Source organism: Chelonoidis abingdonii, chromosome 14 (genome assembly GCF_003597395.2).
Source record: "Chelonoidis abingdonii isolate Lonesome George chromosome 14, CheloAbing_2.0, whole genome shotgun sequence".
Lineage (NCBI taxonomy): Eukaryota > Metazoa > Chordata > Testudines > Testudinidae > Chelonoidis > Chelonoidis abingdonii.
In genome coordinates this window covers 8,313,195-8,337,084 of record NC_133782.1, presented here as the reverse complement: position 1 = coordinate 8,337,084, position 23,890 = coordinate 8,313,195, and the positions used below count along the sequence as shown (strand labels likewise).

At 47.7% G+C, this 23,890-nt stretch overlaps 1 protein-coding gene across 3 annotated transcripts in view; it reads right to left on the bottom strand.

Annotated features, from left to right (window-relative positions):
• Positions 1–20,173, bottom strand: part of LAMA5 (laminin subunit alpha 5) — a 164,861-nt gene extending 144,688 nt beyond the window's left edge. For all 3 annotated transcript variants that reach the window (XM_032802274.2, XM_075072228.1, XM_075072229.1), the window contains exons 1-2: positions 19,794–20,173; positions 8,391–8,543 (exon numbers count right to left, since the gene is read on the bottom strand). In XM_032802274.2, the coding sequence (XP_032658165.1) occupies positions 8,391–8,543; positions 19,794–20,087 (447 nt within the window). In that variant the 5' untranslated portion in view covers positions 20,088–20,173. The remainder of the gene's footprint in view (positions 1–8,390; positions 8,544–19,793) is intronic.
• Between the last annotated feature and the right edge of the window lie 3,717 nt (positions 20,174–23,890).

The window sequence follows — 23,890 nt, the reverse complement described above, 5'->3', positions numbered from 1 at the left end:
TCAGAAGGGACCATTATGATCATCTAGTCTGACCACCTGCACAATGCAGGCCACAGAATCTCACCCACCCACTCCTGTAACAAACCTCTAACCTATGTCTGAGTTCCTGAAGTCCTCAAATCGTGCATCTTGTAGAAGTTACTACCTGGAGCTCTCTGAAGGATGAAACACTCTGTCATCTCTAAAGAGACAAAGACAAATGGATATGACTGTCAGTACAGAAAGTCAGAGAAGAGAAGGCAGCAGTCTTCCTCTAGAGCAATGCCTCACAACACACCAGATTAAGGGGTGATTGATTACAGCCTGTAAGTACCTACATGGGGAACAAATATTTGATTAAAGGCCCTTCAGTCTAGCTGAGAAAGATATAATGTGATGCAATGGAAACTGACGCTAGACAAATACGAGCTGGAAATAAGGGGTACATTTTTAACAGCAAGAGTAATTAACCATTGGACAATTTACCATGGCTCATGGTGCATTCTCCAAGCCTCACCATTTTTATATCGCGATTGAATGTCTTTCTAAAAGACGCATTCTAGATATGCCATCAGCAGATGGGGCTCCAGTGATCCCTGCTGAGCCATGGGTGCCATTTTGAACTACACAGCGCAACCTCGTATGCACTGTACATACAAGGTCACGATGCATGGAGGACACCACTTTGCTCTTCTAAATGGTGTCTTCAGTGCACTCTGGGGTCCTGGCAGGAAAGACTATTAAATTTGGGTCAGACTAAGGATCATAATTAAGACTCCGTATAGGGTTCATATAGGTAGGGATTCCCACCCTAGGGTTAGGGTTCCTATGGGTATGGCTTCCCGCCCTAGGGTTAGGGTTCTGAAGGGTAGGGCACTTGGAGCTAGAGATAGGGTTCCTATGGGTAGGCTGCCCCACCCTACAGTTAGGGTTCCTATGGGTAGGGCGCCCCACCCTAGGGTTAGGGTTCCCATGGGCAGGGCTTCCTGCCCTGGGTTTAGGGTTCCTAAGGGTAGGGCACTTGGAGCCAGGGTTAGGGTTCCCATAGGTAGGGCTTCCCGCCCTAAGGTTAGGGTTCCCAAGGGTAGGGCACTTGGAGCCAGGGTTAGGGTTCCTATGGGTATGGCTTCCCACCCTAGGGTTAGGGTTCCCAAGGGTAGGGCACTTGGAGCCAGGGTTAGGGTTCCTATGGGTATGGCTTCCCACCCTAGGGTTAGGGTTCCCAAGGGTAGGGCACTTGGAGCCAGGGTTAGGGTTCCTATGGGTATGGCTTCCCACCCTAGGGTGAGGGCTCCTATGGGTAGGGCTTTCTGTCCTAGGGTTAGGGTTCCGATCATATTTGTCTCTGAGGTCACGGATTCCATGACTTCCTGCAAATTCCTTGACTTCTGCTGCAGCCAATGTGGCTGACCCTAGGGCTGCCCAAAACAGCTGGCCCTAGAGTCTGCTGTTTAGGGGGCCCTGGGGACAGCCACATTGGCCACTGCTGGAGCAGCTCTGCAGCCAGCCACACCAGCTGCTGCTCTAGTGGCCCCAGGCAGCTGACCCCAGGGATTACCTGAGCAGCTGTCCCAGGGCGGCGGAAGCAGCCGCAGCTCAGCGGCTCCTGGCAGTGGTCCCAGGGACCACCCAGAAGCAGCCGCCAATGCAGCTGGCCCTGAGGACAGCCTGAGCAGTAGTGCCAGGGGCAGCGAGATGTGTCACAGCTCGGCAGCTCGCAGTAAGTGGTTTTGGGGGAAGAGCTGGTGCCACGGGCTCTTCCTCCCACCAGGACTCCCCGTCCCCAAGATTGTGACTTATACCATAAATACCGATGAGCCAGATAGGCCATGGGCCGTGATTTTTTGTTTCTTGTGATTAAATCGTAGCTTTAATGATAATGGTCGCTTTTGGCCTTGGAATCTATAAGAAAGTGGCCAGAAGGTCTGAGGCATTGTCAGATCCTTCTCGTCTGGGTCTGGGTCTGGGTCTGGGTCTCCCCCCGCCGCCCCATGTGGAGGCTGCCAGACAGGAAGAAATGGGGGCACCAGAGAAGGAAATACATACCTGAGAGAGTGTGAATCAAGACACTGCAAAATTTCAATCTGAAGTTCTACCCACTGTGTTTAGGGGGGAGTCATGGCAACTCCAGCATCAGCCAGGGTGGGCAACTGCTCTGTGGAAGCGGAGACACCAAGCGCTCCATCACCACCAGTGCTGCAGTAATTAACCTTAGGCAAGCACCGGCATGAAGGAACTTCCATTTCATGGCTGCAAGCATTCTTCTCCACACAACGTACCATGAAACACTGACAATACAGAATGCTCTCTGGAGAGGCTTGGCCTGGTTCAGCTTCATGTCAGGAAGATGTCAGGCTCTGGCAGAGAGCCAGCCATTCATATGGGGAGAGGGGGAGAACACAGATTTATTATGGCTCTCGCTTCAAGAGTCTGCTCAGCTAAAACACCTTCAATCACGCCCTGTCCCTCCCTCCACCTGCTGCAAGTAGCAATCAACAGAACTATGGCAGGCAAGCACCATGGAGATTCACAGTCAATCCTTCCTGTGCTCTCTCCAGGTAACCTACTGCTTGTGGCAAGGACTCTAAAGCTTTCTCTGATGGACTTCCCCAGCTAACCTGCTCAGATCTTATATGGAGCCTTCACTTCCCCGGTCCATGGAGTAAGAAGATTAATCTGCAAGTGCCTTGGAGCAGTTCCCTATTATTTCATTGGGTAAAACCGATGTGTCCCTGCACCCACTGACTTTCTATGGCAACTGCGGCACGCTTACAGCAAGTTGTCTCTCTGCCCAACTCTCAGGTGAATCCTGGCCTGGACTCCTCCCATTTGGGAGGCCTTCAGTGAAGAGTCAGCCCAGACTACTACCCCAATGCCTCTCCTGTCCACACACAAAAACTTCACCGGGATGCTTTGAACACGAGCTAGCTGGCAGGGCTGGGGGAGCCCAGCTTCTGCCTTCACCCAGGCGGCTGACCCCACCCATTTTGCAGTGAGGATCCAGTCTAAGCCACTTGAGTGCTGACAATTCTCCAGTGCTTTCCCAAAATCCTCCTCCCATCCCCCCGGCATGCCCAGAAGGACAAACAAGTTAAGAATCAGAGTGGGTCAGCTTACTGCAGCACAATCACCCATGAGACAGGCTTCCCTAGCGACACACACGGATGAGTGCAGCACACAGTAACTCAGGATGGGCTTTGCCGTGTGGCTGCTCACCCAGGCTGACTCTACAGCGAAGATGCCCTCACAGACAAAACAGTTTCATTAGCAAGGCTCAGTTTCATTTCATTTAAGAGAATCATTGTCTTCCACAGGGTATAGGTGAGGGTCACTAATACCCCTATCTGCACTATAACATTGAGCCTCAGCATCAAAAATGTTATCACATGGCTTGGTCTGACCTGTGAATGGACCAGACTCTGATGGGACCATGCTAAGCAATGATGCTGTAAACTTAGTGCTGATGCACTCCAGCCCCATCCATGCAGGAAAGCCAATCCTTGTTCTAGCATGGTTCTGTAGCATTATTTTGTAACAAGACACTCCCAAGGAGTCACCCGACTACGTACCCCAGTGTCAAAACATTTGGAAGCTTTAAGAGTGAGTCTATGATCAAGAGCAGCAAAAAAATCTGTTCTATTTATTCTCCACCAGCAACTTCCAGTGCCAATTAGCTCTTTTTTTCCAGTTGTAAATGGAGCAACTTATTTTGTTTCTAGCTGCCAGATCTCAGCCAAGTATCGGAATTCTAGATGGCTTTTCTCCCTCCACCCATTTCCCTGTTTTATCCGCATCAACATCCAATGGCAGTTCTGAAACCAGAGCTCTGCTATCACAGATGATGAGGGAGCAGATACAAGGGAGCTGGAACACTTTCTCCCAAGCAGATTATGCATTTGATTACTTGTTGTCCATTCTAGGACGAGACCTCTCTGATCTACCCTACCAATGAAGCCATGTTTAAGCAGCTGCTGGCACTATGATGACATGATGTGGGCCTTTAATATAATAATTCCATCTGGGTGGCCAACCTGCATTTTATAAACCGTTGTTTGTTGGCTGTAAAGAATATTCCTCCCTTTCCCCTTCCCTTCCAATTTCATTATCCCAGTGAAGAAAGAGAGCAAGTTCTCTGGACACAGCCACTGAAAGCACAGATCAACAGGCTGATGAACAAATTAATTACCATCTCCCCTATCCCCACGATGCTGTCAAAAGCTGGAGAAACTTGGTTCTCGTTAGTAATTAAGCAGGCGTGACTCAGGGTATGTCTATGCCAGGGTAAGCACCCTGGCAGGCCAGGCCAGTTTGTTTATCTGCCGTATTGGCAGGTTCAGCCGATCGCAGCTGCCACTGGCCGCGGTTCGCCGTCCCAGGCCAATGGGGGCGGCGGGAAGTGGCGCGGCCTGAGGAATGTGCTACCCTGGCGAGCTGCATGCCAGAGGTTGCCGAGCCCTGGTCAGTGCAGTGGCTATGCTGGCATAACCGCACAGTGCAGACACCATCTACAGCAACGGAAGGGGTATTCCCATCAGCGTAGGAACAACTCCTCCCTGAATGACAGTAGCTCTGTCAAGGGAAGCCTTCTTCCTTCAACACAGCTGTATCTACACTGGGTGATAGGTTGGTATAGCTATGTCCCCCCACTCCTGACTGAGGTAGCTCTGTTGACCTAACGTTTAAGTGAAGGCCAAGCCTCAGAAGAGACATTGGCAGCAAAGAAGTGCTATGGCAAAATGGCAGCGTTGCAAAGAATCCCTGTCCTGACCCCAACTACCCTATGACACTCCAGTATCTCTGCAGCAAATCAAGTGTTGGTGACCCCAGAACCTTCGATGTGTCTAAACACATCCACCCTGTACCCCAACATCACAGCTCAAAAGGAACCAGTGCTGGTTACTATCTAAAATGAGTAAGACATTTTCTGAGGCAGATGTTGGCCAATCCACTCAATTAAATTTAAACTGGACAAAGGGCGCCCCACAGGGCATTGGGAGGCAAAAAGGCCTTATTTTTCCAGCCTGTAAATTGCTCAGCCTGCCTTTCAGGCTGTTACCTGCACAGTCCCACAGGCATCCAAGGAATTTCCAGTTACATTAGGCTCTTCTGGCACATGCCCTGCAGGTACAATAGGACCCCAGGCAAGGCCCTCTTTACCTTCCTCTCTCTCAGCCACAGCCTCAGGTCAACAGAAGGAAACTAGGTGAAGGGTTACAGAATCCCACAAACGCTCATCCATCACCTAACCCCGACAAGTGGGGGATGAGAACCAGGGCCAATCCAGAGTACATATGAAAGGAATGTCCATTTAATATAGGATTACTGTTATGATGAAACTGCCAGAAATGGGTTGCTAGTTTGAGAACAGACCATGTGCTCTTGCAGCGGCCTGCATTGGGTATTTGTGGAGGACCAGTGAATGCAAACTTTGGACATGGCGAGGAGTAACAGTCATTTTAGAAAAAGAACAGAAGTACTTGTGGCACCTCAGAGACTAATACAGCTGCTACTCTGAAACCAGTCATTTTAGAGGTATCCTTTCCACATAATCCACCAGTCACTCTCAGTGGTCTCATTGGATTTTGCTCATGACCTAGCAGGCACAGTGATGAAATCCAACCCATTAGCAAAAGAATGAGGGAGTGGGAAATGAACAAGGAAACATGGGAGTGCAGGGTGAGAAAGAGAAAACCTAAAGACCAAAAGTTTCACCATGGCAGAATTTTCTCTCGCCCAATATCCCAACTTTCCCTCTGGATCTTCACTCCCGCACTCCCAATGTTACAGTCTAGAAGGACCTGAAGGAGGCAGATCCAGATTTGAGCCATCAAAGCTTCAGTAGCTTGCTAGCAGTCTGCTCTGCAGACTGCATCACTGCTTAGGGCCAAAGGTGCTGCTTGGAGAAAGGCGGGGGGGTCGGGGAGGGGGAGGAATGCCTGCCCTGACTTGATGGGCTTTGAAACCCTCTTTCCTTTCCCTCTCTCCTACAGGTACAGGCAGCAGTTGGAGCAAGCAAAGTTCCACCCACATCCTCCCGTCAGGGGACAAAACTCTAGTATCCTCCTCACCTCACAAAACCCCTGCATTTGGAGCGTTTCATAGGGACCTAGTGGATGCCAGCTATTTTGGCCAAGAAGGTTGTACTAATGCCATTTCCAATGTGGCTGAGGATTCTCACCCTCCCAAGAGCCATATTATAAATCTGCTTTAGAGATTCTGATCAAGGCATTATGAGGATGTTTGGGGGACACCGTGGATTGCATAGATTAGCTATCAAGCGTCTCCAGAAAAAAAATATCTTTGTCCACAGCGTGCAGGAAAGCTATGCTAGCACAGTTACGGAGACTTAGCTCAAATGGATGAGCAGAAATTAACATATTTGAATATTACTGAAAATCAGGAGGTACAAACTACGACTAGATTCCTCCTACATGGCAAGGGTTCGGATGCCTGGCTGTAGGGAAGATCTCAGTGCAGAGCACCGCGTTCAGGCACAGATCTTTTGGGCATGCTCAGGCCCCGAGTTTATTTAACTCCAAACCAAGTGGACTACAAATAAGGTCACAGTCCATCCATGCACCTGAAATTCTGCTCACTCAACATAACTCCTCCACTGCCTTCATAATGGCCATGCTATCAAAGCCACACAATAGGGGAACCATGCAAAGGCCTCCTTCACCACATCTGCAAAAGCAAAAAAGCAATGTGCCTACAAATAAGGTGAGAGGCTTTGAGCTCACCTGTAATACAGGCTTAAAAACTTGATTCCAACTGTCTCTCCACCTTTTGTTAGCAGAAGGCCCATTGCTCAAGCTCATCCTCAAACTGCTTGGAAACCACATTTTTCCACCAGGAGGGGCCAGGGAAATCCCAATGCTGGCGATGAAAGTCTGCACCCAGCCAGCCCACTTGGGCACAGCAGCAGTTGGAGGTGCTACTTGTTTATAAAAAAGTTCTGGAGCAAATGCCTGGCTCGCTGAATTCTGAGGAGTAAACTGATTACAGCACACAGACTGCCTCCTTTGCCTGCTCTATTCAAGCAACTAGGAAGCCAGGGCTACTAGCCAGGAGATCTCCCAGCAGACTGCAGGGGCTCTCATGAAATGAAAAGCTTCACGTCAGACCCTTCAGTAGTGTGTGCTGTTACCCCTCTCCAGGCCCCATTCACTGATGCCCTGCGCTCCCCTAATGTACTGGGGATATTTAAATATTGAACAAGGTTGGTTTCAAAATGAGGCGATTGCTTAAAAAATGCTTCCCTTCCGCCTAAACAACAGGCTCCTATGAAGCCCTCAAACAGTCCCTTTCAGATGAGAGACCTGAGACAAGCAAAGCTCTTCTACTGCATCAATAGCATGCTGAGGTAAAAGACTCTCTCTACAGCACACTAGGCAAGGAGGCTTCTGGAAAGCAGGAGTCTTCCCTAGTGCCCCAACACTCAGATACACAGCACCACACACTGCTGTTTGGAAGCTTCTGTGGACTGACAGGGCTCTCTGTATATAGCAGACGTGTCAGCGGCACGTCCCCCTTCGGGCTCCTACACGTAGGAGCAGCCAGGGAGCGCTGCCCCACAGGAACTGCAGCCAATGGGAGCTGCGGGGTGACGCCTGTGGACAGAGCAGTATGCAGAGCCGTACAGACAGGGTGCTGTCTATACAAAGACGCAGAGGCCTACAGAAAAGCCCAGGGTCACTAAGAGTTTGTGATTTCTTGTTTACAATGTGGCCCATGTGTTGTTTTTAGAAACAGTTTACTCCTGGAGTCCGCTTTCCTCCGCTGAGGAAGGTTTGATAAAATAACCCGACATTTCCAGAAGAATTGGAGCTGGTAGCTAGCATTTCTACAATGCTAATTCTTTTCACTAGACAATATTAAAACCAAGACTCTATTGTCAGTTTTGTCACAAGGCCTTTAAAGTTGATTTCCTGTTTTAAAACTCCATGGTTTAAATGCTCTAGTTAATGTTTTGCAGCACACATCTTAGCACCTCTGGGCCAGCCATGGCTCACGTTTTGGCTATAGCAACAAGGAATTCAGGGGTGAAGTTTACATATGACATAGTAGCCAAGTTAACCAAAGACCCTTCAGGGGCACTACTATTATTTAGTCAGCACTACAGGTTCTTGTGACTCTTGTGTGACCACTGTGGCCAATGCTTCAGGAGACTGTGTGGTAGGTAACACTATGCAGCACAGATTGCATTAAGTTTTGGTTTAGAGCTGGAGAGAACTAGAAGATCTCGTCTGCACCCTGGAACCCAAGTGGAGAATTCCCTGTCCAGTCATCACAGTAGCATTGTCTCTCACCTCTACCATGGGGATAACTGAAGCTCTTTAAAGACACCCAAGAGGACAGGTCCCCAACAAGAGCAGCTTGCAACCTAACACACCACAAGCCTTCTCCATTACCTGTCCAAGGTCCAAGGTGACGTTGACCTGGTTGAACTCCAGCCCACGAGAGAGGGGAGGACTCTGCCACCAGCGCTCTGTTCCATCAATGGCGTTGGTTATGGGGTGAGCCTTGTTGCTGTTCATCGATGTGCAAATGTCACAGTACTGCCCCTGCCAGAGGACACAAACCGGAGAAATTAACACAGTCCCAGAGAAGCTGGCATATTCCAAGCAGCGGACTCTTTTTGTTCAGAAAAAGCCCAGACTCCAGGGAAGGAGCATATTCTTGCCAGGTAAGAGGAGAGGCAAAGAACAAATCAAGAAGTGGATGTGGCACCTAACTGGTTTAGCAACCTCACCACCATCCTCTCCCCAAAGAGGGCTTGTATCCCTTTAAAGGTGCACATTCTCTCCACACTTTCTCTTTAAATCCACATCAAGCATTTTTAATGGGGATCTCTCCAGCCAGGATGAACAAACAACCCCCCACAAGTGCCATTATTGCAGGCAACCCAGAGTCATGCTGTTTGTGTTGTGACCACCCCCAAACTGAGGGTATATGAAGCACATTTCCAACTGGAAATTCTACAGCACTGGAGGAAGGAATTGCTTGGGGTCAAAACCAGAGGTTTTTTTTAAACCAACAAAATGTGTTCCCTTCCCCTTCTGTACATGTAGAACTCTAATAGGGACCAGAAAACCAAAACAAAATGGGAGCAGAAGAGAGAATTTACAAGTAAAACCCTTTCAGCTATGGCCCTGCTTGAATGTAATAGCCATCATCATCCAACACCTGGCTAGACCAGCCAGCCTTGTGATTTCAGCAGCAACAGGGCCTCTAGCTGTGAGTCACTCATGGTCTCCCTGGTGCAATGTGGGCTGCTATGGTACCAACAGACCCCTGGGCATGCAGGCAGGGAGGGGGAGAACCCTGCAACTCATGGGGTGGGCCCTGAGCAGTGCCCAGCTGCTTAAGACACTTCTGTAGAACAGCAAGGCCAGTTACACCAAAAGGAGGTATTTGGGCCATACTGAGAGGGCCTGAAAATAGTCTAGGGAATTGGTGAGTTATTAGCTTAGTCCCTCTGTCCTGTCACTTGAATCACCCTGCTATGAACAGCCCACAAAGGGGTTCACTTAGCTGACAGCTCCCCTTTAAAATAGATGGTTACTCTGGGAATAGTGCTTCAGCCTTGTCTGTCCTGGCTCCCGGTAGCTTTAAATTTTTATTAAGATGATGTTTTTTAAAACGTGAACAGTACAGAGTTTAAGCATAGAAGTTTCTGGTTATCAGGGAATAACGTACAGATTATCAAGGGGTGCAAAGTTCGGTTTAAGAACAGTTGGCGTTATTACACCAGAAACGTATCTCCAGGAACACCTTCCAGCTTCCTAGCACTTCAAACCCTCTCCCCCTCCAGGGCTGCAGTAAGATAGTCATCCCACAGAATAGCCATTGTCATTTCCACAAACTCAAAGGCTGGATGAGACTTCAAGCCAAAAAGGAAACTGAAAATTCCCAGCATTCTTCCCTGCAGACTTGTGGTATGTTATTTGCAGGCAATTATGCAACACAACTTGTTCTGAACAAGCCCACCTTTTAATTAACTCGGCTAGAGATATGAAAATACCAGACAGTGAAGTACACAGCCAAGGAATGGAGACAGCCAGAGCTGCCCAGTGTAACACTGTTTGCTGTGCACTGAGACCTTGCTGTAAACAAGGGAGTCAGAACAAGGACCTTTTAAACAAACATCTAACAAGGGCACAGACAACCAAAGAACAGACAGTCACTGGGTGAACGAGTAACAGGTGACTAAAGAACAAACCCGCTAAAAGAAACCTGCACAACAGGTTGTGTGGAGAATTAGCTTTCCAGTGCCAAGCACAAAATTCAGAGGCTTGTCACAAAAGTGGAATGTTAAAGAACCTTGGAACAAAATGCAAGATCCTCAAACTCCGATGTTCTTGAATTTTGTTGCAAGTGTTACACATAACCCTAGCAATGACAGACAGTCGCGCCTTCAAGTTTCCAGAGGACTGAAAATTAAAGGCTACTGTACTTTATTGACTCTGCAAATGTTCCTCTCTCTGTTACTGGTGCTAAGTGCCAGTATTCAAGTAAGCCTCTGAGATGTTAGCCTTTAGCTTGCTATTAAATGGCATAATTTGGCCCCTGATATTACCATTCCCAAAAGTTTAATAGCTCATTTGTCTAGAGAGAGCACCTGACTCACAAGCAACATTGATCATTTCTAGCTACTCAGCGAGTAAAACATATTTTAGGGCAGATTACACACTTACACTGGTACAGATTCAGATCTAAAGAGAGCTGAACTCTGACCTCAGAATCTGAAGATTTTGTTTTAAAAAGAAAAATGCAGGTCTGACAAGTATTACCCTTGTGGAAACCACCACACACAGAAGTTTTCTCAGCTCAAGAACGGGAGGGAGGGAGGGAGATGCCTATCACGGTAAGCAACAAGGTGAAAGAACTATTGAAATGGAGGAAGAAAGACAAGCTGAAAAAGGGTTTAAGGCACATAATAGCGCTGCTATCAGAACAAACTGCAGGAGGAGTGATAAGGAGAGGGACTGAACAGTATAGGAGCCTTCAAAGAATCACTGGCCTGCTCCCGTTCCCACTGAAGTAAATGGGAAATCTCAAATCTCCTCAGAGCACAGACAAGAGCCCTGAAGCCCTGCTGAGCTTGGCAACCTTAAGGCAGCTGGCTTTGTCCTGGCTTATCTGGCCATGCCCTGAGCCATTCTCACTGATCCTCATCTAGTTTATCAGAAACCCTGAGGGACAAAACCCCAGGGCTTTGGAGAAAATAAACCGGGGGTCTGGGGAAGCCCTGGGTGACATTTTCAAATGAGTCTGGTGCACAATTACCTCAACTGTGCATGCAAATCCAGTAACTGCACACACCAAATTGGCACACGCTTGGCTGTTGTTACAACAGGTGTCTGGTTTTGCAGGCAGCTATAACCTGCTGCCCAAAAAAAATAAAAATCGTCACAGGATTTGTTTAATTCCAATTAAGTAATTAAAATGTTGGTGTCTTAATACAAGGAAGCATGGAAAAGACATGGGTAGAAATAATAAGGTACAGTAGCAATCCTTCCATTTTAGTCTAACATCCAAACTTCCAGGGACGGTCTTTGACATGAGCCATCTCCCAGTTACTATTGGTATAGCACATAAAGCAAGATAGACACTTTACAGACACAGCAGATAAGACAAAGGGGCCAAGTCTGCTTCCACTACACAGCAGTGTAAACCAGGAGTAAACTCCATTTAATTCAATGGAGATGCACAGGTGTAAAAATGGAGAATCAGACTCCCAGGTTCAGACACGTAAGGAGCCTGGTTCACCTCCCACTTACACCAGTGTGAGCTGAGAATCAGCTCCACAAATCCTACCACGTGAGCTTATAACCTCAAGCGCTGACCCTGCAAACACTTTGGCGAGTGACCTTACACACACGAGCAAGTGTCTGCATGAAGGCAGCCTATGGGCTAGGTCCACACTACAGCTTATGTCACTCGGGACAGAGTATTCCGCACCCTGAGTGACATAAGTTACAGACATAAGTCATCATGTGCACAACGCTACGTCAGCAGGAGAGCTCCTCCTGCAGACATGGCTTACGCCATTCCCGGGGGGTGAGGGGGGTCGTTTTTGTATTTTTCTAAATGCCAATGGAAGAGCTCCCTCCAGTTGGCATACAATGTCTCCACCAGATGCACTGCAGCAGTTCAGCTGTACCAGATGCAGCTGTGTCACTGTATGTATAGACATGGCCTAAACGAAGATGTGTGTCAAGTGAAGGCAAAACGGGGGTGTGGGGCTACAAATACAAGTTCCTAAACTGACTTGAAGCTGGCAGGATTTGATAAAATATTACTTTTGTTTTGAGAATCTAAATACCCTGGGAAGGCCAAATTGCTCTCTCGGGAGCAAGTTCTTGGAACATTTCATGGCAAAACCCTTAACGATGCAGCTAATTACTTAGGAACAGGACTTGGAATGCAAGCGTGAGGGAAGAACATTTCTCTCACTGCATTTCATTACATGTTTGCGGAGCACTGTCTTGGAACCCAGACAACAGTGTCTTCATCTGAAGTTTAATCAGAAAGTCACTTTTTACTGATAAAAGCCTAATGTGGTTTTATCTTCTGTTCTGTCTTTAGTCCAGTGGGTGAATTCACAACTCATTAAAGTGAGATCGCTAGCAGTGGGTAGAGCTAGTGGAATAGTAGCAAGCACTGTAAAAACTTCTCCATGCAGTTCTCAATTCAGTTCCGACCTGTGTAACTCCTGCAAACTACAAAAACTACTATAGTTAAAAATGCTGGCAGCCATCTGTGAGGCTAGCATGAACTCTGAGGGCATGGCTACACTTGCGAGTTGGAGCCCATTAAAGCAGCCCAGTGAGCTCTAACTCACGACACGTCCACACTGGCAAGGCACGTAGAGCGCTCTGACTCCATGGCTAGAGCTCTCTTGGTACTCCACCTTGGCGAGTGGAATAACGTTTGATGCGCCCCCTCTGGAGCATCGCTGCACCAATGTGGATGTCCTGGTCTGTTAATGTGATCTGATCAGCCTCCAGAAGTGTCCCACAATGCCTGTTCTAGCCACTCTGGTCATCAGTTTTAACTTTACTGCCTTGCCCTCAGGTGACCAACCGTCAGACCCGCCCTTTAAATTCCCCAGGAATTTTGAAAATCCCCTTCCTGTTTGCTCATCCAGGCATAGAGTGCTCTCAGCACATCTTTCCAGGTGACCATGCCTCCACGTGCCAGGGGATCCCCAGTATGGAGCAATGGCGAGGTGCAGGACCTCATCAGCGTTTGCCAGGGAGGAAGCTGTCCAGTCCCAGCTGCACTCCAGCCATAGAAATTATGATACCTTCAGGCAGATATCAAGGGACATGATGGAAAGGGGCCATGATCGGGACACACTGCAGTGCAGGGTTAAAGTGAAGGAGCTGCGGAATGCATTCTACAAAGCCCGCGAGGCAAAATGCCACTCCGGTGCTGTCCCCGCGACCTGCCGTTTCTACAAAGAGATGGACGCGCTACTTGGAGGTGACCCCACCTCCATGCTGAGTACCACCATGGACACTTCAGAGCCCAGTTCAACAAGGCAGGAGGAGTAGCAGCAAAGCAGGAGCAAGGATGCGGAGATGGAGGAAGACACCCTGGAATCCCTAGATGCACGCAGCCAGGAGCTGTTCTCAAGCCAGGAGGAAGGTAGCCAGTTGCGGTGGCCGGTGCTTGGGGAAGGACAAACACCAGAGGAGGTTCCCAATAAGCAGTTTTTATTTTGGGAAGGAAGTTATTCAGCGCAGGCTCTTGGGGCGAGGAGGGTTAGGGCTGCATGCATGCCTAGATGCGGAATGGGGCATTGATGTGCTCTCACATCACGGTAATCAGCCTCAGTGATCTCTTCAAAGGTCTTAGCCAGAATTTGGGCAATGCGCTTGCACAGGTTTCTTGGGAGAGCCACTGTGGTCCTTGTCCCAGTCAGGCTAACATGTCTGCGCCACTGTGCCATGAGGGGCGGGACCATTGTTGCACACAGGCAAGCTGCATATGGGCCAGGGCGGAAGCCGCATTGTGGTAGAAGACTCTCTCTTGCTTCCCAAGTCACCCTCAGCAGCGAGATATCTTCCGGGACGAACTTCTGTGGAAAATGTGGGGACAGTGTTCAGTATAGGGGCCCCCAGCAGCTGTGGCTCTCCCCAAGGCACAGAAACCCAGAGGAAAGTACAGCTCTGAAACAATCAGTTCCCCTTGACTCTGTGCTTACTCACCATTTTGGGGCTCCCATGCGTTATGCGCACTCGCTTTGGGACGAGCAAATTATGCTATTGTGTAAACTGTGCTTGCCCTTCTTAAGTACGGGGGAATCATTGCTGTGCCTGGTGTGAAAAATGCTGCCTCTGTTAAATGTTGCATTTTGCCTTTACAGATGCAACCTTGAGATCTCAGTCACCCATGTTCTCACCGGCCGAGAGACTGCAAAGAATCAGGAAGGGGCCACGCAGAAGCAAAGAAGAATGCTGCATGAAGTGATGCTGATAAGCATCATGGAGCGCCAAGCGGACTCAACCCAGGTGCGCGTAGCCATGCAGGAGGAGTACTACTGCGCCGCTCCTCCCAACACAGCCCTTGTCCCAAAACTCTTTCCCTTGTGCCCCCATGTCACCTCCAATCCACTTTCCTCAACATTTGGGTTCTTATTGCCACCAGCTGGCTCCAACACCTGTAGCTTCACCACCCAGCCCTGAAAACTACAGCCCTTACCCACTGCACTCAACCCCCATCACCATGCAGTACAGCCATCCTGAGGTGCAGCACTCATTGTACAGCACTCCAGACAGGAAGGCTGAGTATGATAACAGAATACATGCAAATCTGTGATTGTACTGTTCCCCACTCCACCCCCTCGCCCTTTCTGTTTCCCAAGCAGTTGTGTTTCTTTTCAATAAATGGATTTTTTGGCTTTGAAAACATTCTTTATCATCACAAAGTAAAAGATATCTTAGCCCAGGGAAGCAACAGGCACTGCAAGTCAGCACAGCAAACACAGATTCCTTCTAACATTGGAACCACTGCACTTCACTCCCGTGCAGTGCACCAGCCTCAAATTGCTCCCTCAAGACATCCCTAATCCTTGCAGCCCTGTGCTGGCCCCTCTAACAGCCCTGCTCTCTGGCTGTTCAAATTCAGCCTCACAGTGTTGAATCTCCGAGGTCCATGCCTGAATGAAGCTTTCACCCTTCCCTTTACAAACGTTATGGAGGGTACAGCATGCAGATATAACCATGGGGATGCCGTCATTGGCCAGGTTCAGCTTCCCATACAGAGAGCGCCAGCGGCCCTTTAAATGACCAAAAGCACACTCCACGGTCATTCTGCACCGGCTCAGCCTGTTGAACCATTCCTTGCTGCTGTCAAGGCTCCCTGTGTAGTGTTTCACGAGTCACAGCATTAAAGGGTAAGAGGGATCTCCTAGGATCACAATTGCCATTTCGACTTCACCTATGGTGATCTTCTGGTCTCGGAAAAAAGTCCCGGCTTGCAGCTTCCTGAACTGGCCAGTGTTCCAAAAGATGCATGCGTCATGTATCTTTCCGGGCCAGCCTGCATTATGTCAATGAAATGCCCATGGTGATCCACAAGCGCCTGGAGAGCCATAGAGAAATACCCCTTCTGATTAACGTACTCTGAGGCTAGGTGGGCTGGTGCCAGAATTGGAATATGCATCCCATCTAGTCCCTCCGCAGTGAGAGAAACCCATTTGTGCAAAGCCAGCCACAAATGTCATCCATGTTACCCAGAGTCACAGTTCTCCTGAGCAGGATGCAATTAATGGCCCTGCAAATTGCATCAACACAATTCCAGTGGTAGACTTTCCCACTCCAAACTGGTTAGCAACCGATCAGAAGCTCTCTGGAGTTGCCAGCTTCCAGACTGCAATAGCCATCCTCTTCTCCACCATCAGGGCAGCTCTCAATCTCATGTCCTTGCAGCCCAGGGTGTGGGTGAGCTCATCACACAGTCCCATGAAGTGGCTTTTCTCATCCGAAAGTTCTGCAGCCACTGCTCGTCATCCCAGACTCGAATGACGATGTGATCCCACCACTCAGTGCTTGTTTCCTGAGGCCAAAAGCGGCATTCCATGGTGGTTAGCATGTCTGTGAATGCCACAAGCAATCTCATGTCGTATGCATTACTTGAGTAGATATCATTGTCGGAGTCCTCACTCTCCGTTTGGATTTTAAGGAGTAACTCAACTGCCAAACATGACGTGCTGGCAAGACTCATCAGTATATTCCTCAGCAGTTCAGGCTCCATACCCGCAGACCGAAAGGGAAGATAGAGCGCGCAGCACAAAACGTTGAAAGACGGCACCAAATGTGGACAGAAGCAGAGAGATTGCTGGGATGCGAACCGATGCATCATGGGACGTTGGGACAGGAACCAGAATGCCCTGCACTCCCTGTCCTCTTCCCACAAGCCACAGCACCAGAATGGGAAAAGGTGCTCTGTGGGATAGCTGCCTATAATGCACCACTCCCAATGCCACTGCAAGTGCTGCAAATGTGGCCACGCTAGTGCATTGCAGCTGTCAGTGTGGACAGACTTCAGCACTTTCCCTACTGTGCTCTCCGAAGGCTGGTTTAACTCTCAGCGCTCTACATCTGCAAGCATAGCCATGCCCTGACTTCATCATATTCCAAACAGGTCTGGAGCCTGGTGTTTAAAACTATGCCACAAACTCTGCAAGTTTCAAAGTCAGTATTAAACAAAAGAGGGTTCTTTCAGAATTCATTGAGGCAAAAATAGTTGATTTCTCTCTCCAAAAAAATTTTATTACAGTGTTAATTAACTAAAATTGTTCATGGTGGGAGAACTGATTGAACCTATTAGATTGACAAGCTACAATATTTATTAGGCAGCCAATCCAGCAAACATCTGTCCTCTTAACTACCAGGCCCCATTGAAACTTCCTGAGCACCCATCAAAACAGAATCTTGCAGCGCTCCCACCCACAAGCCTTCCTGACCGTCACTGCACTGTGTGTGGAATAACGTACAAGAGAGCAGATGAAGGGATTAGGTGAGTAACTGGTGAAACATGAAGCATACTAGTGACTTACATTGGAGTTCCTTACTGTCACTTCAATACACATAAATTGAACACTTCCCCCCACACACACTCCTCCCTCATTGCTTTAGTCACTGGGTGGTGCTGAAATCCCTAACAGCGATGAATTGGGAACTCTGACCTTTGCACTAATACCCCTTTTTTCCCTTCCTTCCAGGTGCTGCCTGTAGTCAGGGAAAGGAGCCCCTACAAAAGGGCTGTAAAGCTTTCAGACTGACCAAAGAATATCAGCCTAGGAAGCAGAGCTCAGATCAAAGCACTCCCATACCAAAGCTGCACAGAAGGACAGGGAGGGGGTCACTATAGTATCTTAGTCTAAGGAACCACATTTGTTTAACTGGAAATAACTAGCAAGATTTAAAGAAAACTACAGCGCTAGGACAAGGCTGTATTTGCAAGGGCATGAGTCACACCTGCAGAGAGCACCACATAAGTCATTAGACTCTGAATGCTTTATTTTAGTCACTATTTAATGCAGTCTGTGATAAATCAGGCTGGTCACACAGAAGCATCACAGATGGCCACTGACTTCATGTCAAATGCATAGCCCTTAATTTGCAATAAACCTCCATGTTTTTAGAAGTCTCATTTTACTGGATTTACTTACACGATATTTAGATGTTGGTAACTGCACACAGAACAGCAAGCGTTTCTCAGTTATCTTCCTCTCTATGCATTACATTGACGACAAAAGCGCAGCACTGCAGTTCCAACAAGGATTCATGGAATCCTTACTCACGTCCATCAACTACAGAATAAGGCAGTATTTGCCCAGTTGTGCGTCAGACCTGTCTAATGCAACAGGTATTTATCTGAAATAAAACACAAGTCTGCTAACAATGGTAAAGCAATAAAACTGAAGGAGGATGGGGTGTTGGCTTTCCCACAGCAACATCCTTAAGTATGGGCCACTGACACAGGACTTTGCCCTTCAGTAGCGAGAAAATTCCAAGTAGCTAAAGCATTGGAGACCTAGGGTTTTTTAGAAGCAGATATTCCATTCAGGCCACATTCTCCTATCTGACCTGTTTGAGGGCACCAACTTCACACTAGCTGTTTTCTGAATGCTCCCTCTGCTTAACAACAGGCTGAGTAGGGTCCTATTGCTCCAGGTGAACTAGCACCATCTCTCTTTAAGAATCCAGGAGAAGCTACTGGCAAACAGCACATTGCGTTGCTCAGATTTGTCATTGCTTGTTTCTCATTCCACAAGAGGAGTTTCAAATTCTTCTATTTGCTTCCCACTACTTTGGCTGTTCTCATGGGATTACAGCAGATCAGGGATTCATGGAACTAAAGCTCCCATTTTACAAATCCTCTTGCAACTGGTCTCCCTGCCTTCCAACATATCCATGGCTGTTGAACAGGCTGCTACACACAGATGACTGAGTATTGCTGCATTTTTGCAGTCTGCATTCCAAGGGGATTCCTGGCTACAGGTTCCTATTGTTGGGTTAAACTGGGACACATGGGATATAGACAAAACTGTTTTTACAAGCTGATGTCAGGTGAATATTACCAATCTCCCTCAAAAAAAATCTCAACAAGCAGTGTCTGGCTTACACACCCATATTATTAAATATCGGCATGATCACCAGTGTCTGATCTTTGCTTTCAGACCAGTTCAGCAGTCTCCACTTGCCCTGGATTTCATCAGCACAGAAACTGACACCTTTAAAAATAAGGTCCTGGGAACCTAACAGGCTGTGTTTGGTTTGTACAATTTCTGGCAATCCTGGCACATTTCTAGCAACCCTCGAAAAGAAACACGTTTCCCTCCCTTTCCCCTTCAGCCTTTGAAAGAGAAACTGCATTTCGAGAAGTCAGAGAAGATGCCTCCAAACAACTAACCAAGTGACATGCTTTTTAGAAAAATGAGGGGGCAGGAAATCACCCCTCACCATCCCTTCAAAATGATCTTCCAAAATCAACCCTTTCGTGGAGGTCAAGAAAATGAACACTCTGCAAAAGTGCAACTGCTATTTGCAGGGCACAAACACAAGGGTACACACCTGGGAAAATACTAATGAAAAGATTGTCACTCTACTGTTTTCTGAAACACTGTAGCGCTCTCCTGGTAGGTAATGGCCTAACATGGGCCAGATAATTTGTTGCAGGATTTCCCTCTCTCGCATCCTTTTTTTCTAAAAGGAACCGGCTGAGCTAATTCCACACAGCCAGTGGAGCTGAAATCTACCTTTTCAAACACAGACTGAGGGAAGAAAAATAAGATCTTTATTTACACCTGGGGGGTTGGGGGGGGGGGAGAAAGCCCTTTCGAAGAGTAAACGCATCACACACCCAGAGCCAGGCGTGTTCCGAGGGAATTTAATGCAGCTCCGCTTTGCTAAAGCATGGGACGAAAATTGCCTAGGGACTGCTCCAAACCACCCCGCTGGGAGGCGACCCCTGGCCATTCAATGCAGCGGCTCAACAACCACAAGAAGTTTCCTGAACTCACATGTCCCCCTTCGCTGGGTGGCGAGAAGAGCAAACGGGCGGAGAGGGCGCCTGGGGCAAAACAAACACGGACCAGAACAGGCATTTCCCAAATCGCTTTGTGCGCGGCTGGCCCCATTCACCGGCCGGCGAGCGCCTCCATTCAAGGGAGAGGCGGCAGGCGCCGGGCTACCTGGGGCGGCGGGGGAGGAGAGCGGGCTCGCCACGGCCAGGGGACGCGCCAGGGGGCTCGGGGCAGGTGCCCCCGGGACAAGCTGAGCCGCGGGGAACCGTACCTGGATGGTCTGGTTGGGGTCCCCTCCTGCCACCGGCCCGCCGACCAGCTTGCAGTACAGATCCTCCACGGCGCGGGGGCCCCGGCTGCCGCCGCGCTCTTCCCCGCAGGTGGCGGTGGCAGAGATCCGGGTGCTCTCGGCCAGGTTGAAGTAGGGCGGGTGCAGGCTGTAGCCGTTCACGTCCCCGGGCAGGGGGACCCGCGGGCGAGCCGCGCCGCCGGGCAGCGCCGCCAGCAGCAGCAGGGACAGCAGGGTACCCCGGAGCCCGTCCGCATCCATCTCTCCCCTCGCCATTTTCACCGATGCTGCGAGGAGAAGGGGGGAGAGGAAGTTGGCGGGGACCAGCCTAGCGCTGCTGCTGCCCGCCGGGGCTCATCGCTTCGGGGAGAGCTGGCGGGGGAGCCGCCGCCGCCGCCGAGGCTGGGTGTTTGCAGCCGCTGAGCCAAGCTGGGCAGAGGCAGGGCTGCCTAATCAAGTGATGAGACATCAATCTCTGCCCTGCCCTGCCCTGCCCGCCCCTCCCTGGAGCCCCGCCAACGCGCCCGCCGCAGCTTTGCAAACTCCTTCGGCGGCAGCCGCCCCCCGGGCCGAGGTGGAGGGAGTGGCCGCGGGGTTATTGATGCGATTCTGCTGATTGTCCTGGCAGCCCTGGCGCGGCTGGGTTAACCCCTTCCTGCGCCAGAGCGGGGCCCCCGCGCTCTCGCCGGAGGAGTCATTCTCTTTGCAGAGAGCCCCCTGAGCCACTAAAAGGGCCACGTTAAAATTTTCCCCCAGGAAAGATATCTACAGAGCAGAGCTCCCTCTCACTAAACAAAAGAGGCGTCCTTGTGGCACCTTAGAGACTAACACATTTATTTGGGCATAAGCTAGCTAGAAACCCCGAAAGCTTGTGCCCAAGAAATGTGTTAGTCTCTAAGGTGCCACAAAGACTCCTTGCTGTTTTTGCTGATGAAGACTAACACGGGCTACCTCTCTGAAACCTGTCAATAATCAAAGTTAATACAAACAAGGAGGAGTCTTTGTGGCACCTTAGAGACTAACAAATTTATTTGGGCATAAGTTTTCATGGGCTGGAGCCCACTTCATCAGATGCATGGAGTGGAAAATATATACCTGTTCCTGTATTTTTCACTTCATGCATCTGATTAAGTTTATGCCCCAATAAATTTGTTAGTCTCTAAGGTGCCACAAGGACTCCTCCTTGTTTTTGCTGATACAGACTAACGCTGCTACCACTCTGAAAGTTAGTACAGTATCACATTTACTTTTACAGCTATTTTCTGACAAATCCATGTAAATACCATATTCAGAATCACTTGCCCCTATCAGGTCAGCAGCTGAACTACTTGAAGGAGGATGAGTCCAATGGGGTGAACTTTTCTTTTTTTCTTTTTCTTTTCTTTTCTTTTTTTTTTATGATTGATATAACATTTACTGACCCCATGTGTCTGCTTCCTGGAACTCCTGTCCTGCTGGGCTCAGCTCTGCCCTCTTGTATTGTCATCCTCTTCTGATACTTGTTAAACAACATCATGGATTAGCGCAATTTTTAAATCTTCAATAAAAAGTTTAAAAGTTAAAAAGTTAGTAACTAAAAATCAGATTAAAAAGTTTAATTGCCTTAGGTTAACAACACTGAGGGGAAAAAGCAAAATCTAATTTTCTTGCCAACGGTCATCCTGTTGGTTCGTTTCTTTTTTGCTGTTTCACTCAGCTGAGATACTGAAAACAGAATGGTAACCTTATTCGAGTCATTTCATTTCCTGGTTCTCCTGCATTGGTTTTGAAAAATGCTGTTGTTTATTTGCCTCTCCAGCACAAGGGTTGGGGGGTATTTAAATGTAAGCAAAAAATACTAACAAGAGATTTTATATTTTGAATAACATAAATGTTATGGCTAAACTATACGGTAGTGTCTCTAATTTAAACATATTTAACTGATGATGTTTGCAGGATCCAGGTGTGCTAAGACCTGGATCCTGCAAACACTTATGCACGTACTTAAAGATAAGTACAGAGTAGTACTGTTGATGTCATGTACTCACACACAGACTAATTTGCAGGGTTGTAACTGTAAAAGTAAATTTAATACCAGCATGAAACATAAAATGAGGGTAAGTCTAGAATGCTGGGCCCACTGCACTGCTCTAGGACTTGATCTGACTTTGCCATAAGCAATAGAAGAATTTAATTGTGTCATAGTGGTTCTGTTTTTTAAGCCTTTGCTCTCTACTAACAGGCTGTTATGAAGTTTCTCCTCTTTCATTAGCAGTTTCCAATTATTACACATTATCCCTTTCCCCTCTTTTGTAGAATAGCCTATCTGGAGCTATTCCTCTGGACAGCCTTTTTTTTTTTTTTAATCTAAATTTGTGCTTTAGGCTTAAATTTTTTAAATGCCCACACAATTATGTACTTAATTTGAATATTTAGCTACCATAGTTGTGCAAGCAGATCAAGTGTGTCCATGCAGATCGTGTGTCCATGCACACACATTTTGTGCAGTACATTTGCACACTTCAGTTTTTGTACTGTAGCTATCTATCTTCCGTGTTTTAAGGAGTTGTTTTGTGATCTTTTTACTTGATCTAATTTTTTTAAATAATACAATAATGCACAATACAATAATATTTATAAAAAGAAAAGGAGTACTTGTGGCACCTTAGACACTAACAAATTTATTTGAGCATAAGCTTTTGTGGGCCACAGCCCACTTCTTCGGATGTATAGAATGGAACATATATTGAGGAGATATATACATACACATACAGAGAGCATGAAAAGATGGGAGTTGTCTTACCAACTCTGAGAGGCCAATTAAGTAAGAGAAAAAAAAACTTTTGAAGTGATTATCAAGATAGCCTAGTACAGACAGTTTGATAAGTGTGAGAATACTTACAAGGGGAGATAGATTCAATATTTGTAATGGCTCAGCCATTCCCAGTCCCTATTTAAGCCTAAATTGATTGTATCTAGTTTGCATATCAATTCCAGCTCAGCAAAGCTTATGCTCAAATAAATTTGTTAGTCTCTAAGGTGCCACAAGTACTCCTGTTCTTTTTGCAAATACAGACTAACACGGCTGCTACTCTGAAATAATATTTATATTTCAGCACCAGTCATAGCAGGATGGGAACAATGGCATGCCATTGGAACCACCGGAAAATGCTGCTTGGAGGAAGCCAGCATGACCCCAAGGACACTACAACACACCTTGTTACAACCGGTATGATATTAGAAGCACTGACATTCCACTTGGATTAACTAGTGTGCTACTTGGAAGAGCTGGTAGGTCACTAGAAAACTCACCGTGCAGATCCAAACTGGCAAGCCACCACAAGCCGGAAAGCGTTACAATGCCAGCTGTTCCTCTGCTGGCACTGCATAGCATGAGATTGTATTAGCATGACATCATGACTTGTGAAAGTACAGTGGCTAAGGGTGCTTTAGTCTGCCTGGTTCTACATGGCAAGGAAGCACTAGACCACAGCAGCCAAGACCATTCAATTAGCAGGGACTTCCTGCAATGCTTTCAAGTTTCTTTTAACCCCCTCCTCTTTAGGGTGCTTTATTAAGACTTGAAAATCCTCTAAGAAGTAGTTGCATTCAGAAACTGTTCCCCCCTGTAGCCCCCATTTAGGGCCAAATTCTCCTCACCTTACTTACAGGAGTAGCTCCATTTAACTGTAACTCAGCTGACTAAGAAGCAGTGTCTGTTCTTTAAAATGCACATTTAAAAGGATCATTTCTCAATGGTAAGGTTTAATAACAGTGTTTGAATATGGCAATTTTTTTTAGTAATAGTTAACTAACATATCCTATGTACAGAAATCCAAAACTGCAATGGACAGGAAAATTAAAACGAACTTCCTTAAACAATATTAAATGCCCCTTTCGTTATGGGACTCAAGCAATTAATTATCTCTGAATGTAAAAAAGTTAACAGTGAAAGCAGGGTATGGATTAGCAAATAACCTCTTTCTCCCGCAAGGGAATTAGGAGGCAAAACAGCAATAGCAAATCCAATCACTTTAATCCCTCTAGTGGTAGCCTCCTGTCACATAATTAATCATCCCTCCAAAATGCAATTAAGAAAA